General features: G+C 38.0%; 1 protein-coding gene across 6 annotated transcripts in view; it reads right to left on the bottom strand.

Annotated features, from left to right (window-relative positions):
* The window catches only part of USP34 (ubiquitin specific peptidase 34), a 230,355-nt gene that overhangs the window by 189,756 nt on the left and 25,925 nt on the right, over positions 1-14,674 (bottom strand). For all 6 annotated transcript variants that reach the window (XM_015094329.4, XM_042246017.2, XM_042246016.2 and 3 more), the window contains exon 2: positions 2,471-2,558. In XM_015094329.4, coding sequence (XP_014949815.2) covers positions 2,471-2,558 — 88 coding nt within the window. The remainder of the gene's footprint in view (positions 1-2,470; positions 2,559-14,674) is intronic.

Below are 14,674 nucleotides of genomic sequence, written 5' to 3'. Positions count from 1 at the left end.
CTGTCCATCACCATCTCCCGGAGTTCACTCAGACTCACGTTCATCGAGTCGGTGATGCCATCCAGCCATCTCATCCTCTGTCGTCCCCTTCTCCTCCTGCCCCCAATCCCTCCCAGCATCAGAGTCTTTTCCAATGAGTCAACTCTTCGCATAAGGTGGCCAAAGTACTGGAGCTTCAGCTTTAGCATCATTCCTTCCAAAGAACTAACTTTGTCTTATTAGTAGCCAATTATTCCCTACAAGAACCACAATCTTAACCTAAGCAACAATATTTTTTGATGCCCTAGAGAGAAATAGGAGCAGGAAGGGCAGAGCAGGCGAATAGGCAACAACTTTACTATACAGCGCTTCAATCCAACTGCATGTTTCACTGTCACTTCTCTATCAGTATGAACGATTAAAAGCGTAATATTCTACTTTTTGGTACTTTTTACTATCGGCTAAATAACTATCGCTACTTATCAACATGTGAACAGCATTATAAATATGACAAACTGTTTTCCAATTTGACATTTCATTCTTTAGCTTATGCACCCCTTCAACATACATTTCATTTTCTAAAATGTTTTAACAATTTTAATTAAAATAAGTGTTTAATTAAGTTCCTTTGTTTAGATACTGTACTAAGTATCTTGTTTCTTCAACCTCATGAAGACAGTAGTAGCTTTATTATTACTCATTTCACAAGTAAGGAAGTAAGAGTTTACAGAAGTTAGCTAATTTGTCATAATCACCTAGTATACAGCTGATGGAGGACTGGAAGCCACATCTACCTGGCTCCAAGACCACACTCTTAACCATTATATTCCGGAAGAGCATCAGATAAAAGGCAGAGTCTCTACAATGAGAGCCACAAATTACTGCCTAAAACTGTACATATCAAAATTTCATTTATATTTTCATTCCCAATCCACAGACTCCAAGTTAAAGTTTCCTGATACAAGGATTAAGAGTATACATCTAGGATAAATGTGAACTAGGAAAGGACTCATTCAGCTCCACTGATAACTAATGGTGAGGTGTCAAGAAAATGGTAATTCTCTGAATATCATTCTATTTAGTGGCACCCTTATAAATTCTGAAATCAGGAATAAGATTTTATCCCAGTAAGTAACATGTTCCTACCGAGCTGTAGCTGCAATAAATTCAAAATTATGACTCAAATGTATCATTTCTCAGCAAATACTTTAGATTCTTAATGTTAATTTTAAATCATTAGTATTACAAAATATCCAATCATCTATCCTACCCATCATGAAAGGGACAAACAGCAAGCTTAAGTCAAAAGAAACTCAGGTCAATGAGACTCAGCAAAGAGATGCCCAATAATAATGGCACTTATGTTTTAAAATCTACAATCTTTTTGGAACAAATACAAGCATTGCTTCATTGACAAGAGAGAAAGAGAAAACACAGGATAAAGGGATGTTACTATAAAGCAAATGCTGTTTGAAATTAAACTATTCTGACAAACTCCATGATCAGTCTGTTACCTCATGACATTCACTTATGTTATTACTGTATTTAATGTGTTCATTAATCACTGCACACAATGCTTCAAACATTTTCTTTTCCCAGAAAATTTCAGAAGAGCTAAGAATCTTTAAACATATACGTACATAAGTAAAAGAATTTTTTAGCCATGGCCAGCTAAACTCATGTCGAGGAACAGTAATTTGCAAATCCCTGCTATTCACTGTGGATATATTGACTGCTCTGTACAATTTTATTCTCTCTCTCTCTCTCTAAATATATATATATGAAATTTTAAAATTAACCTAATATACATATTTATTATGGAAGGAACAAATAGAAAGTAGCTTCCAGAATGGTCAAAGCGTCCTCTACTATAATACTGTTTTAAAAGATTAAGTTTGTTATAATCTCTAGCTATGACATAATGATTGTTCAGTCTCTCAAAATAATTATTTTTTACCATTTCAATCATTTCCATGTTTCTAAATAATGACAGAATCATTCTCATATTTTTAACAATTCATGTTTTAAAAACAAAACCATGAATGATCCCAAGAATAACTGGAGAAGATTTAATATTGATAAACTGTGATTTAATGACAAAAGGTGTATAAACCAAAACCCTGAAGAAAAAATTTGATGACAATGTTAATTTAAAATATAACAAGGGGGAATTCCCTGGCAGTCTAGTACTTGAGCTTCCACTGCAGGGGTACAGGTTCAATCCCTGGTCAGGGAACTAAGATTCCATAAGCCCTGCAGCATGGCCTAAATGAATTAATGAAGCTTTTTTTAAAAAAAGAATATAACTAAAAATTCCCTGGTGATCCAGTGGTTAGAACTCCATGCTTTCACTGCCAAGAGTGAAAGTAAATCCCTGGTTGGGGAACTAAGATAATATAAGCCACGTGGGTGTGACCAAAAAAAAAAAATTAAAATATAAAATAAAATACAACTCACAAAATTAGTCTTCAAAGTACTTAAAGATGCATACCTCTGTGTCCAGGAATTGATATAAGCAAATATTTTGAGAGTATGTTCCTTTCTGAGCTGCAGTCCATCACCACCTTCTATATCAGATACTGAAAGAAAGTAGAAAAAGTAACTTTTAAATTATGAATAAACAATGCTAAATCAATATTAAAGTCAAGAGGGACTTCCCTGGTAGTCCAATGGCTAAGATTCCATGCTCCCACTGCAAGGTACACAGGTTCAATCCCTGGTCAGGGAACTAAGATCCTGCATGCTACACACAGTGGCCAAAAAAAAAAGCCATACTTAAAAAAAATTAGATTTACAAATATTTCACATAATTTGCTTTTGCTTTCACTAAAGAAAATAGATCTGTTTAATTAATGACTAATATGATGCTTTGTCCCACAAAGTCTCAGAAAAACTCAGTAATTAAAAACATTGAGTACTTCTAAAAGGAGGAATGTAAGTGAGGCTAAAAACTAGCAGAGTCTTATTAAGAAGCAGTTAAACAAATCCCCATACCCTTCACTGCCCTCCCACCCCACACACCTTTGTGTGTGTGCACAAGCACACGCACGCATGCACACACACGCATGCACGCACGCACGCACACACACGACCTCCAAAAGTTTCTCTGGAGATGTTGAACCAGAAAGAGAGCTGGGTTTTCAACATTCAGATAGCTGAAAGCCAAGAGTATCATACTGAAAACATTTAATCTCTCTGTACAAGCATTCCCTACTATATAATGTAAACATTGCTATGAATCCTCATATAATATAAAATCTTACAATAAAGAAAATGAGACTAACAATAAAATGTTACAAGCAGACTACTCAAAACCTATGAAACTATAACCAGAGCACTGATAAAAACCAGTAACTAGTCTGATTTAAGCTTTTTAAAAAATACAAGCACAGTTAAATCCATTGGCATTTGTGCTAACTAGTGTCAATCAACATTCTCCAGCTTTAAACCATGAGGTTCATGCTTCATCTTTTGATATCAAAGTGCTTGAGGATATTCAATTCTAACAAAGATCATTTCCAAAAAATTAAAGATCTAATATAATCATTCTCATGAATCTATCCTTTTTTTATGACTTTGCATCTCCACACAGCTCTACAAAGTAGAAAATACAGGGGTTCTTGAAGGCAATAAAGCAATCACATGCACAAGAAGGCATTTTTGAGGAATGTCAGCTTTGTTACTCTTTTTCCATATACTACTAGTGTCTTGTCTTTAATCACAAGAAACCTTGCATGAATTACTATAAAACAATGTGATGGCGGAAAATCTCATATGAACTAGTAAGATGTCCCATTACACTAGTATCTTTCCACTATTTACCAACTGTGTATGGCTTTTAACTTTCATTTGTAAAAATAAAAACCTCTCCCTATTCTTGATCAGACTATATACATTTGACTGTGTGGATCACAATAAACTGTGGAAAATTCTGAAAGAGATGGGTATATCAGACCACCTGACCTGCCTCTTGAGAAACCTGTATGCAGGTCAAGAAGCAAAAGTTAGAACTGGACATGGAAAAACAGACTGGTTCCAAATCAGGAAAGGAGTACATCAAGGCTGTATACTGTCATCCTGCTTCCTTAACTTATACGCAGAGTACATCATGAGAAACATTGGACTGGAAGAAACACAAACTGGAATCAAGATTGCCAGGTGAAATATCAATAACCTCAGATATGCAGATGACACCACCCATACGGCAGAAAGTGAAGAAGAACTAAAGAGCCTCTTGATGAAAGTGAAAGAGGAGACTGAAAAAGTTGGCTTAAAGCTCAACATTCAGAAAACTAAGATCATGGCATCTGGTCCCATCACTTCATGGCAAATAGATGGGTAAACAGTGGAAACAGTACCTGACTTTATTTTGGGGGGCTCCAAAATCACTGCAGATGGTGAGTACACCCATGAAATTAAGATGCCTGCTCCTTGGAAGAAAAGTTATGACCAACCTAGACAGCATATTAAAAAGCAGAGACGTTATTTGCCAACAAAGGTCCATCTAATCAAAGCTATGGTTTTTCCAGTAGTCATGTAACGATCTGAGAGTTGGACTATACAGAAAGCTGAGCGCCAAAGAATTGATGCTTTTGAACTGTGGTGTTGGAGAAGACTCTTCAGAGTCCCTTGGACAGCAAGGAGATCCAACCAGTCCATCCCAAGGGAAATCAGTCTTGAATACTCATTGGAAGGACTGATGTTGAACCTGAAACTCCAATACTTTGGCCACGTGATGCAAAGAACAGACTCACTTGAAAACACTCCTATGCTGGGAAAGACTGAAAGCAGGAGAACGGGACAACAGAGGATGATCAAATGGTTGGATGGCATCACCAATCAATGGACATGAGTTTGAGTAAACTTTGGGAGTTGGTAAGGGACAGGGAAGCCTGGCACACTGCAGTTCATCAGGTTCCAAAAATTAGATACAAATAAACAGAAGTCTCATATCCACAGAACTTTTAATATCATTAAATGTCAACACTGCCCAAAGTGATCTATACAGTCAATACAATCCCAACCAAAATCCCAACAATGCTTTTGCAGAAACAGAAAATTCTACTCTTAAATTTATATAAAATTTCAAAGGATCCCAAATAACCAAAACAATTTTGTAAAACAAGAACAAAGATGGAAGGCTCAAATCTCATGATTTCAAAACAAAGTACACAAATAAAAAACCACAATGAGCTAGCCCTTCACACCCATTAAGATGGCTACTACTGGGCTTCCCTGGTGCTACTGCTGCTAAGTCACTTCAGTCGTGTCCGACTGTGCAACCCCATAGACAGCAGCCTACCAGGCTCCTCCGTCCATGGGATCTTCCAGACAAGAGTACTAGAGTGGGTTGCCATTGCCTTCCCCACTTCCCTGGTGGCTTAGTGGTAAAGAACCGTCTCACAATGCAGGAGACACAGGTTTGATCCCTGGTCCAAGAAGACCCCACATCAATCTCTGGTCCAGGAAGATCCCATATGCCACAGAGCAACTAAGCCCGTGCACCACAACTACTGAGCCTGTGCTCTAGAGGCTGGGAGCCACGACTACTGAGCCCAAGTGCTGCAACTACTGAAGCCCACGCATCCTAGAGTTCATGCTCTTCAACAAGAGAAGCCACTGCAATGGGAAGCCCATGCATGCCCACTGGAGAGTAGCCTCTGCTCGCCACCAGAGAAAAGCCAAGAGCAACGAAGACCCAGCACAACCATTGAGTAATTTTTTTTTAAAGACAGCTACTATTAAAATATAAAATAACAGATATAGATGAGGATGTGGAGAAACCGAAACCCTTAAGCAATGCTGGGGGGAATACTAAACGGTGAGGCCACTGTGGAAAAGCATACAGCACTTCCTCAAAAGCTTTCAGAAAGAATTACCATGCGATTCAGCAATCCCACTTCTGGGTATATATGAAAGAATTGAAAACTGAACCTCGAAGAGGTATTTGTACACCTATGTTTCCATCAGCATTATTCACAATAGGCAAGAGATAGAAGTAACCCAAATGTATACAAACAGATGAATAAGCAAAAGGTCCTGCATACATACAGAGGATGCTATTTAGCCTTAAAAAGGATGAAAATCCCATCACATGCTACAACATGAATGAGCCTTGAAGACATCATGCTAAGTAAATAAGCCAGGCACAGAAAGACAAAATACTGTTGATTCTACTTATAAAAGATCCTGAGTAATCAAATCCACCAAAAACAAAGTAGAATGGTGGTTGTCAGTAGGAGATGGAAGTGAGAAATTGTTTAATGGGTATAGCGTTTCAGTTTTCAAGATGAAAGAGTTCTGAGGATCTGTTGCATAACAATGTGAATATTCTTAACACTAAATCATACACTTAGAAATGGTTCAGTTCAGTTGCTCAGTCGTGTCAGACTCTTTGTGACCCCACGAGTCACAGCACGCCAGGCCTCCCTGTCCATCGCCAACTCCCGGAGTTCACTCAGACTCACATCCATCGAGTCCGTGATGCCATCCAGTCATCTCATCCTCTGTCGTCCCCTTTTCCTCCTGCCCCCAATCCCTCCCAGCATCAGAGTCGTTTCCAGTGAGTCAACTCTTCGCATGAGGTGGCCAAAGTACTGGACTTTCAGCTTTAGCATCATTCCTTCCAAAGAAATCCCAGGACTGATCTCCTTTAGAATGGACTGGTTGGATCTCCTTGCAGTCCAAGGGACTCTCAAGAGTCTTCTCCAACACCACAGTTCAAAGGCATCAATTCTTCAGCACTCAGCCTTCTTTACAGTAAGATGAAATAAACAAGTTCCTACTGTACAGCACAGGGAACTCTATTCAATATCTTGGAATAACCCATCATGAAAAAATATATATATATAAACAAGTCACTTTGCTGTACACCAGGAGCTAACACATTATAAATGAAGTGCACTCCAATATTTTTTTTAATAGCTAAGATGAGAAAATTTGTTATGTGTTTTCTACAATAAAAAAAGAAAACAGAGAAGCCCAAACTTCAGTTTAAAAGAAGCCACTGATCTTTACCAATCAAAGATCCATTAAAGTCCAGAATATAATAAATATAGGAAAGAAGGAAGGCAACTTTAAGAAATCCTTCTGCCATTTCCTACAGAAGAGAAACTGTATTTCAACTCTCAGGGGACAACCACCCAGACAGCTAAGAGGGACTGATGGATTGTCACACAGATCTAAAGAACACCAAAAATAATAGCCCAAGAGAAAAGATCAAAGTGAAATTCGAAACATTAAGGCTGGGTAATCAGATATCCCTCAAAAGCAAGAAAGTTCAGTAACTGAAAGAAATGTACCCAACTGACACAATGTGTGAGGTAGCAAGACAGAAATAAGGTCAAAAGTAAATGGTTCTCATCACTTAAGATTTAAATAGAAAATGCTCGTGAAAACTTCAAGACCACAAATGGACATTATGATAATATGATGGCAAGCAGAATCCCAAAGGGAAACATAGGAGGACAGGAGGCATTAACCCACAAATCTAGTAAGAAACCATTAGTAGATATGACCAAGATCCTACCCCAAGCAAAGGGTAAATATTCCCATACACCATCTCACAATTATCAGATGAAAAACTTCATGACCACTATCAGCCAAAAGTGCTGAACACAACCTCATATACTTCTTACAAGCCAGTAAGAAGGGTACAAAAGTCCCCTACATATGAACCTTCAAGTTGCAAACATTCAAAGATGTGAACATGTGTTTGCATGCCCAGTCACCCAAGTTAATTCACGTGCCTCACATATAATGACATGCAAGCATCCTCTACAAGTGGTTGTCCTTGTGTACTTTATTATACATACAGTACTGTATAGAATACAGTAGTACTCTACCATCTCTCATCTCCTCTCCCTCCCACAGTCAGCAACTCTTTCTATTCACTCAATGCCAGCCCCTGTGTACCAGCTGTTGTACTATATACTACTGTACTCTTCAAGGTATGGTGAAGTGAAGTGAAGTTGCTCAGTTGTGTCCGACTCTTTGAGACCCCTTGGACTGTAGCCTACCAGGCTCCCCTGTTCATGGGATTTTCCAGGCAATAGTACTAGAGTGGATTGCCATTTCCTTCTCCAGCAGATCTTCCCATCTAGGGATCAAACCTGGGTCTCCCACATTGTAGACAGACACTTTACCATCTGAGCCACCACTGTACTTGAAATTAAAATTTAAAAGATTAAAAATGTTTTAGTTTTTGTCTTGTATGTATTATTTCTGTGAAAAGAGTCAAATCTATTATAATACAGTACTATATATATGTTGGAGAAGACTCTTGCGAGTCCCTTGGACTATAAGGAGATCCAACCAGTCCATTCTAAAGGAGATCAGTCCTGGGTGTTCACTGGAAGGACTGATGCTAAAGCTGAAACTCCAGTACTTTGGCCACCTCATGAGAAGAGTTGACTCATTGGAAAAGACTCTGATGCTGGGAGGGATTGGGGGCAGGAGGAAAGGGGGACGACAGAGGATGAGACGGATGGACTCGATGGACATGAGTTTGAGTGAACTCCAGGAATTGGTGGTGGACAGGGAGGCCTTGCGTGCTACAATTCATAGGGTTGCAAAGAGTCGGACACAACTGAGCGACTGAACTGAACTGATATAGCTGATTGTATTAGTTGGGTACCTAGGCTAACTTCATTGGACTTAAAAACACACTCTTGGAATGAAACTCATTTGTATGTAGGAGATAGCATACTCTCAGCAAAGTCCCAAAAGAATGGTACATGCAAGAAGCTAGGCCCTATCCAGAACCCTAGCCAGCACCAAGGTTAGCCACAGAGACCTACGCAGGTGAGTAAAATGGTTAAAATAAGTATAAACAACCCAGGAGACCAGAACCAGCTAGCACACCTAGCCTGAGTTATTCCTTGGGTATACAGAACTTACAACTAATGATCATTTTAAAACTTGGAATAATACATATTCACCGATCTTTAAACATAGGACCTTTTCTTAGGATTTTGGTTCAATGACTGGAGTTCTGCATCTTTTATTTCAAAAGAATAAAAGCAGTACACTGGCTGTCATTTCCATTTCAGCTATTACAGTAATTTAAACACTTAATTTGCAAAGCAGTCTAAATATAGAATACTTTCTACACTTTTAAAACATTTCCCAACCTATTTGAACAATACCTAGTTCAAGAGAACTTTTTTAGTACAACTCATCATCACTAACTCTTTCCAACTTTTTTTTCTTAACCTAACAAGCAGGAAATGGAAACAAAGTCTTGGAAAGGATTCAGGAAAGTTCCCTAAAAGAAATAACTGAAAGATAGGAATTAGTAAAAAGGAAAGCAAGAAGGACAGTAGAAAAGGAATAAGAAGGAGGAGTGATGACAAAGAGGCTCACAGGGGATGGAATCCTAGTCAGAAGGATCATCATGTGCAAAGGAAAAGACAATCAAGAGAAACATTATATACTAGATAACAGCTCAACAAAGGGATGTGAAGATAAAGCTGTTGAGGCAGCTAATATATTATCTAAGGCTTGATTCACTAAATAATGTAACAAGATGCTATTAGAAAATTCTATCAACAATCATAAGTCAAATTCTTTAAAACTGGTTGCCTTCAAGGTAAAGTGTTATCTACTTGACAGAGTTACAAACACATTTAAAAGACCATTCAAGGGGCCAATTAAGTGAATACAAGCCAATTAAAGAAAGGTACTACATAGTTATGAACCTGGATGAACTACTGACAAAATTTACCTTTTAATAAGTGTATTATTCTTTTGCATGTATTGGAAATTTCCCAAAGAAAATTTTAGTAAAATCTTCATAGAAAAAAACTACATAGAGTAACACCACCACAGACTGAAAGGCAGACTTCTGACCAAAAGAAAAAGCTGTTCTTTAAAACATTAAAACAATATTAAAATAATGGTTAATCTACCATTTTACACCCAAGTAAGCCTCAATCTAGAATTTGATACCAAGGGTAGACCTCAAGAGGAAGGGTGAAACAAAACTTTGGACAAATGTATTATATGTTTATCATTGATAGGTCATGAATAGAAAAATCAAATTTTAAAAAATATTAAGAGGTACTTTCAAAGTGGGGGAAAAGGGAAAAAAGGAAAAGAATCTAAGAGCAAAAACAAACAAACAAAAAAAATTCCCAAAAAAGGAAATAAGCAAATGGGTAAATCTAACTAAGCAAACTCATGAAAAATTAACAAATACTTATGACAGACTTTTCTTGATTTACAATGTGATTATATAACTATAAACCCACTGTAAGTTGAAAATGCCATAAATTGGGAAAAGTCACTTATTACATCTAATCTACCAAGCATCATAGCTTAGCCTCACCTACCTTAAATATGCTCAGAACACTTATATTAGCCTGATTAGCTGGGCAAAATCATCTAACACAAAGCCTGTTTTACAGTAAACTGCTGAACCTCTCATGCAATTTATTTAATACTGTATTTAAAGTTAAAATCAGAGTGAATCTACGGGTACAAAATGGTAAGTTTATCAGCTGTTTACCCTCAAGACTGCAAAGTTGACTGGGAGCAAGGTTGACTGCAAGCTATGGGGCTTACTGTTGCTGTCCATCCTCATACAAGAGTATCATACCCATATTGCTAGCCCAGGAAAAGACCAAAATTCAAAGTACAGGTTCCACCAAATGTACATCACTTTCTCACCATCACAAAGTTGCAAGTCAGGTACTATCTGTAGTTTGGGAGTCTTTAAAGTCAACTGAAATACTAGATAACATAGAAGATGGCAGTGGCATTTTTAAACTGTTCTGAATTGATACATCTGAGCACATAAAAAGTTTAATTATAGATAAAAACAACAAAAAGCAAAACCTCAAAGGAACCACAAACCAGGAAAAGTCTCTACAAAACAGTGACCTCTCTGAGCTCAAAGAAACATTAGAAAACATTAGAAAAACTGAATAAACAGTATTTAAAAGGAAAAACTGACACACATCAGATTCAAATATACCACTGAAGTACTATGTTTTCTTATAAATAGATTGCAAAAAGTTTAAATAACACTTAGTATTGATAAACTCAAAAGAAAACATTTGTTGTTGTTCAGTCGCTCAGTCATGTCCAGCTCTCTGTGACACCACAGGCTGCAACATGCCAATCTTCCCTGTCCTTCACCATCTCCCTGAGCTTACTCAAACTCATGTTCATTGAGCTGGTGATGCCATCCAACCATTTCATCCTCTGTCATCCCCTTCTCCTCCTACATACATACTTATGCTTTCATACATCAGTAAAAATTCGACAGTATTTATCAAAATGAAAAATACACTGATCCCGTGAGTACTACTTTAATCCTCCTTTTCTAACACACTTTTTCTCATCTAAAATAGCACCCAAGGATACTCAACTCAACACTGTTCTGAATACCAAAAGACTGGAAATAACCTAAAAGTCTACCAATACAAGTTAAATTCATCCTGACCATGGAAAACTATGCATCAGGAAAAAACAGCGTTCTCTATAAACCGATATAAAATAACTCCCCAAAAGTTAGGTGAATAAAAGTAAAAACATTACTTTTAATGACATAATTTTATAATAATCCTGAAAAAAAGAGGACCAATTTCAATCAGATGTTAAACGTTTTAAAGAATTCACTGTTTGAAACTGGTAAATAAAAGGAGAAAATTGAGAAATGTATCCTCCTTCCTGTACAAATAGTAATTCAAAGTAATAGGTACTAAAAGAAAGTCTCTCCTTATACAGACAGACCAGCTAGTTTAAAAAAAAAAAAAAAGACAAGATTAGAATATCACTATTTAGGGGCTTCCCTAGCAGCTCAGTAGTAAAGAATCCACCTGCCACTGCAGAGGACACAGGTTTGATCCCTGATCCCGGAAGATCCCACACGCGCAGAGCAACTGAGCCTATGTGCCGCAACTGTTGAGCCTGCGCACCCCAACTATGGAGCCTGTACTCAGGAGCTACAACTACTAAGCGCACATGCCACAGCCACTGAAGCCCCTACACCCGAGAGCCTGTGCTCCACAAGAGAAACCACTGCAATGAGAAGCCCACACACCACAACTAGAGTAGCCCCACTCTCGGTACCTAGAGAAAAACCTATGCAGCAAGAAAGACCCAACACAGCCAAAAATAATAAATAAAATTATTTTTTAAAAAAGAATATCACTATTTCACAACTACTAATGACGTAAAAGATCTAGGCAATGGCTGCTGGCATTACAAAAAAAGCAACAACATGACATTATCTGCCTTCTGACAAAATACAACACATTCTATAAAATTCTTGCCAAGAAATCTAATCTAAATCTGATCCAGCCTCTAAATCTAATAATCAAATTATAAAAATAGAGGAGACAGGAAAAATGTTCAATAATTCCACAAGGATAATCGCAAGATCCAAAATGAAAAACCTTTATGGGTGGAATGATCCATGTAATCAGTAGTTTCTTCAACAGATAAAGAACAAGAACAAACAAACCAAAAAAAGGTTAACAAGGGTACCAGGAAACTAAAATAGTTTCAACAAATAAGCAAAACCACTAAGCTATCTGAGTGAGGAAGGACTCACAGAAAGCTGTCTTGGTCTGTCTGTATACGTACACACACAACAAACACATCAGCAAGGCTGACTATAAACAGCAGGGCAACCAGAATCTATAGAATTAGTCCAGGCAGGTAGCCAATGAAGCAACAACAACAACAAAAACACAAAAAAGCAAAATAAATAAAAACTATGTCCCATCACTTCATGAAAGACAGATGGGGAAACAGTGGAAAACAGTGGCTGACTTTATTTGGGGGCTCCAAAATTACTGCAGATGGTAATTGTAGCCATGAAATTAAAAGATGCTTACTCTTGGAAGGAAAGTTATGACCAACCTAGATAGCATATTCAAAAGCAGAGACACTACTTTGCCAATAAAGGTCCGTCTAGTCAAGGCTATGGTTTTTCCAGTGGTCATGTATGGATGTGCGAGTTGGACTGTGAAGAAAGCTGAGCCCAGAGGAATTGATGCTTTTGAACTGTGGTGTTGGAGAAGACTCTTGAGAGTCCCCTGGACTGCAAGGAGATCCAACCAGTCCATCCTAAAGGAGATCAGTCCTGGGTGTTCAATGGAAGGACTGATGCTGAAGCTGAAACTCCAGTACTTTGGCCACCTCATGCAAAGAGCTGACTCACTGGAAAAGACCCTGATGCTGGGAAAGACTGAGGGCAGGAGAAGTGGATGACAGAGGATGAGATGGTTAGATGGCATCACCAACTCAATGGACATGGGTTTGGGTGAACTCCGGGAGTTGGTGATGGACAGGGAGGCCTGGTGTGCTGTGGTTCATGGGGTCGCAAAGAGTTGGACACGAGTGAGCAACTGAGCTGAACTGAAGCAGTCTTAAACTAGAAACAAACCACCTGTCCAAAGAAGAAAAAAATTATAGTTTTCTATTCAACAGTGAAAAGAAACAGACTACTGATACACTAATAAGCAACATGGGTAACTTACAATGATATACTAAATGAAAAAAATGTCAGATACATAGAGAACATAGTTTATTTCCATTTTAATTAGTTATATTAATATTATACAAAAGACAAATCTAAGGTTGGGTTGTATAAGTACATCAGTAGATAGTGATGTCATCAAAATAGCAAAATGGGAGCTTTTACCATGTTCCAAAGAACACTGATTTTGACAATCACCACAGACAACAGTGCCTCTGTGGATGTCTAGGAGTATAGCAGAGAAGTTCTGACACACACACAAAAAATATCCAAGACTGGGACACACTTAAGAGATTAAGAGGAACAATTTCACTTTACCTGTGACACCCTTCCCCCAAGGCAGCACAGCACAGTGCCAAGAGAGATCTTGTCTGAAGATGCCCCAACCCCACATAAGCACCCAGCACTCTCCATGTACCTCACTCACACACTCTCACCCTGTGGCTGGTCCCCTGACTGTACCCCGAAGGGCAGCAAAAGCAAGTCTTCACCGACAGTTAGTGAGCATGAGCAAAAAGCTATCCAGACTCTGCAGAAGTGGGAGAAAGTACTCAAACTTGAGAATTCAGCACAGCTGCAAGAAAAGCAAATGAAAGGCTGTCAGCACTCAACCTGGATTTGCATGATCAGGAGAGGATACACAATCTTAGAATTATGCTCCAAAAGAGAGTAAGAAATGAGGAGCAAACACATCACTTTAAAAGGTCTGAGAAAGCTTCACAATTCTTAACAGGGCTGACAAAAGACATGCCTCTCCCAAAGCCTGTCAGAAAAAAACTCAAGATTACTTCTTCCCTATAGGCATAAACAGCAACTCAAGACACCACAGAACATGAAAAATCAACATTAAACCACCAAGGGAACACAATAATTTTCCAGTAACCAACTCTAAGGAAATGAGATCTGAAATTTTGTTAAATAAATAACTTAAAGATGTTGTTTTAAGGAAGGTCGGTGAGCTACAAGAAAACACAGAAAGACAATTTCAATGAAATCAGAAAATAATGCAAACAAAATGAGAAGTTAAAAGAAATTATAATAAAACAGAAACAAGCAAATACTCCAGGACTAAAAAATACAATGAATGAAATAAAAATGTGACGAGCATCAATGGCAGACTTGATTAAGAAGAAACTATGAAGTGGAAGGCAGTTCAATTGAAATTATCCAATCAGAGGAGAACAAAAAAAGAAGAAAGAGTAAAGG

This window comes from Ovis aries, chromosome 3 (genome assembly GCF_016772045.2).
Source record: "Ovis aries strain OAR_USU_Benz2616 breed Rambouillet chromosome 3, ARS-UI_Ramb_v3.0, whole genome shotgun sequence".
NCBI lineage: Eukaryota > Metazoa > Chordata > Mammalia > Artiodactyla > Bovidae > Ovis > Ovis aries.
The sequence above is the reverse complement of the archived record's forward strand: the minus strand, read 5'-3'. Positions and strand labels throughout refer to the sequence as shown.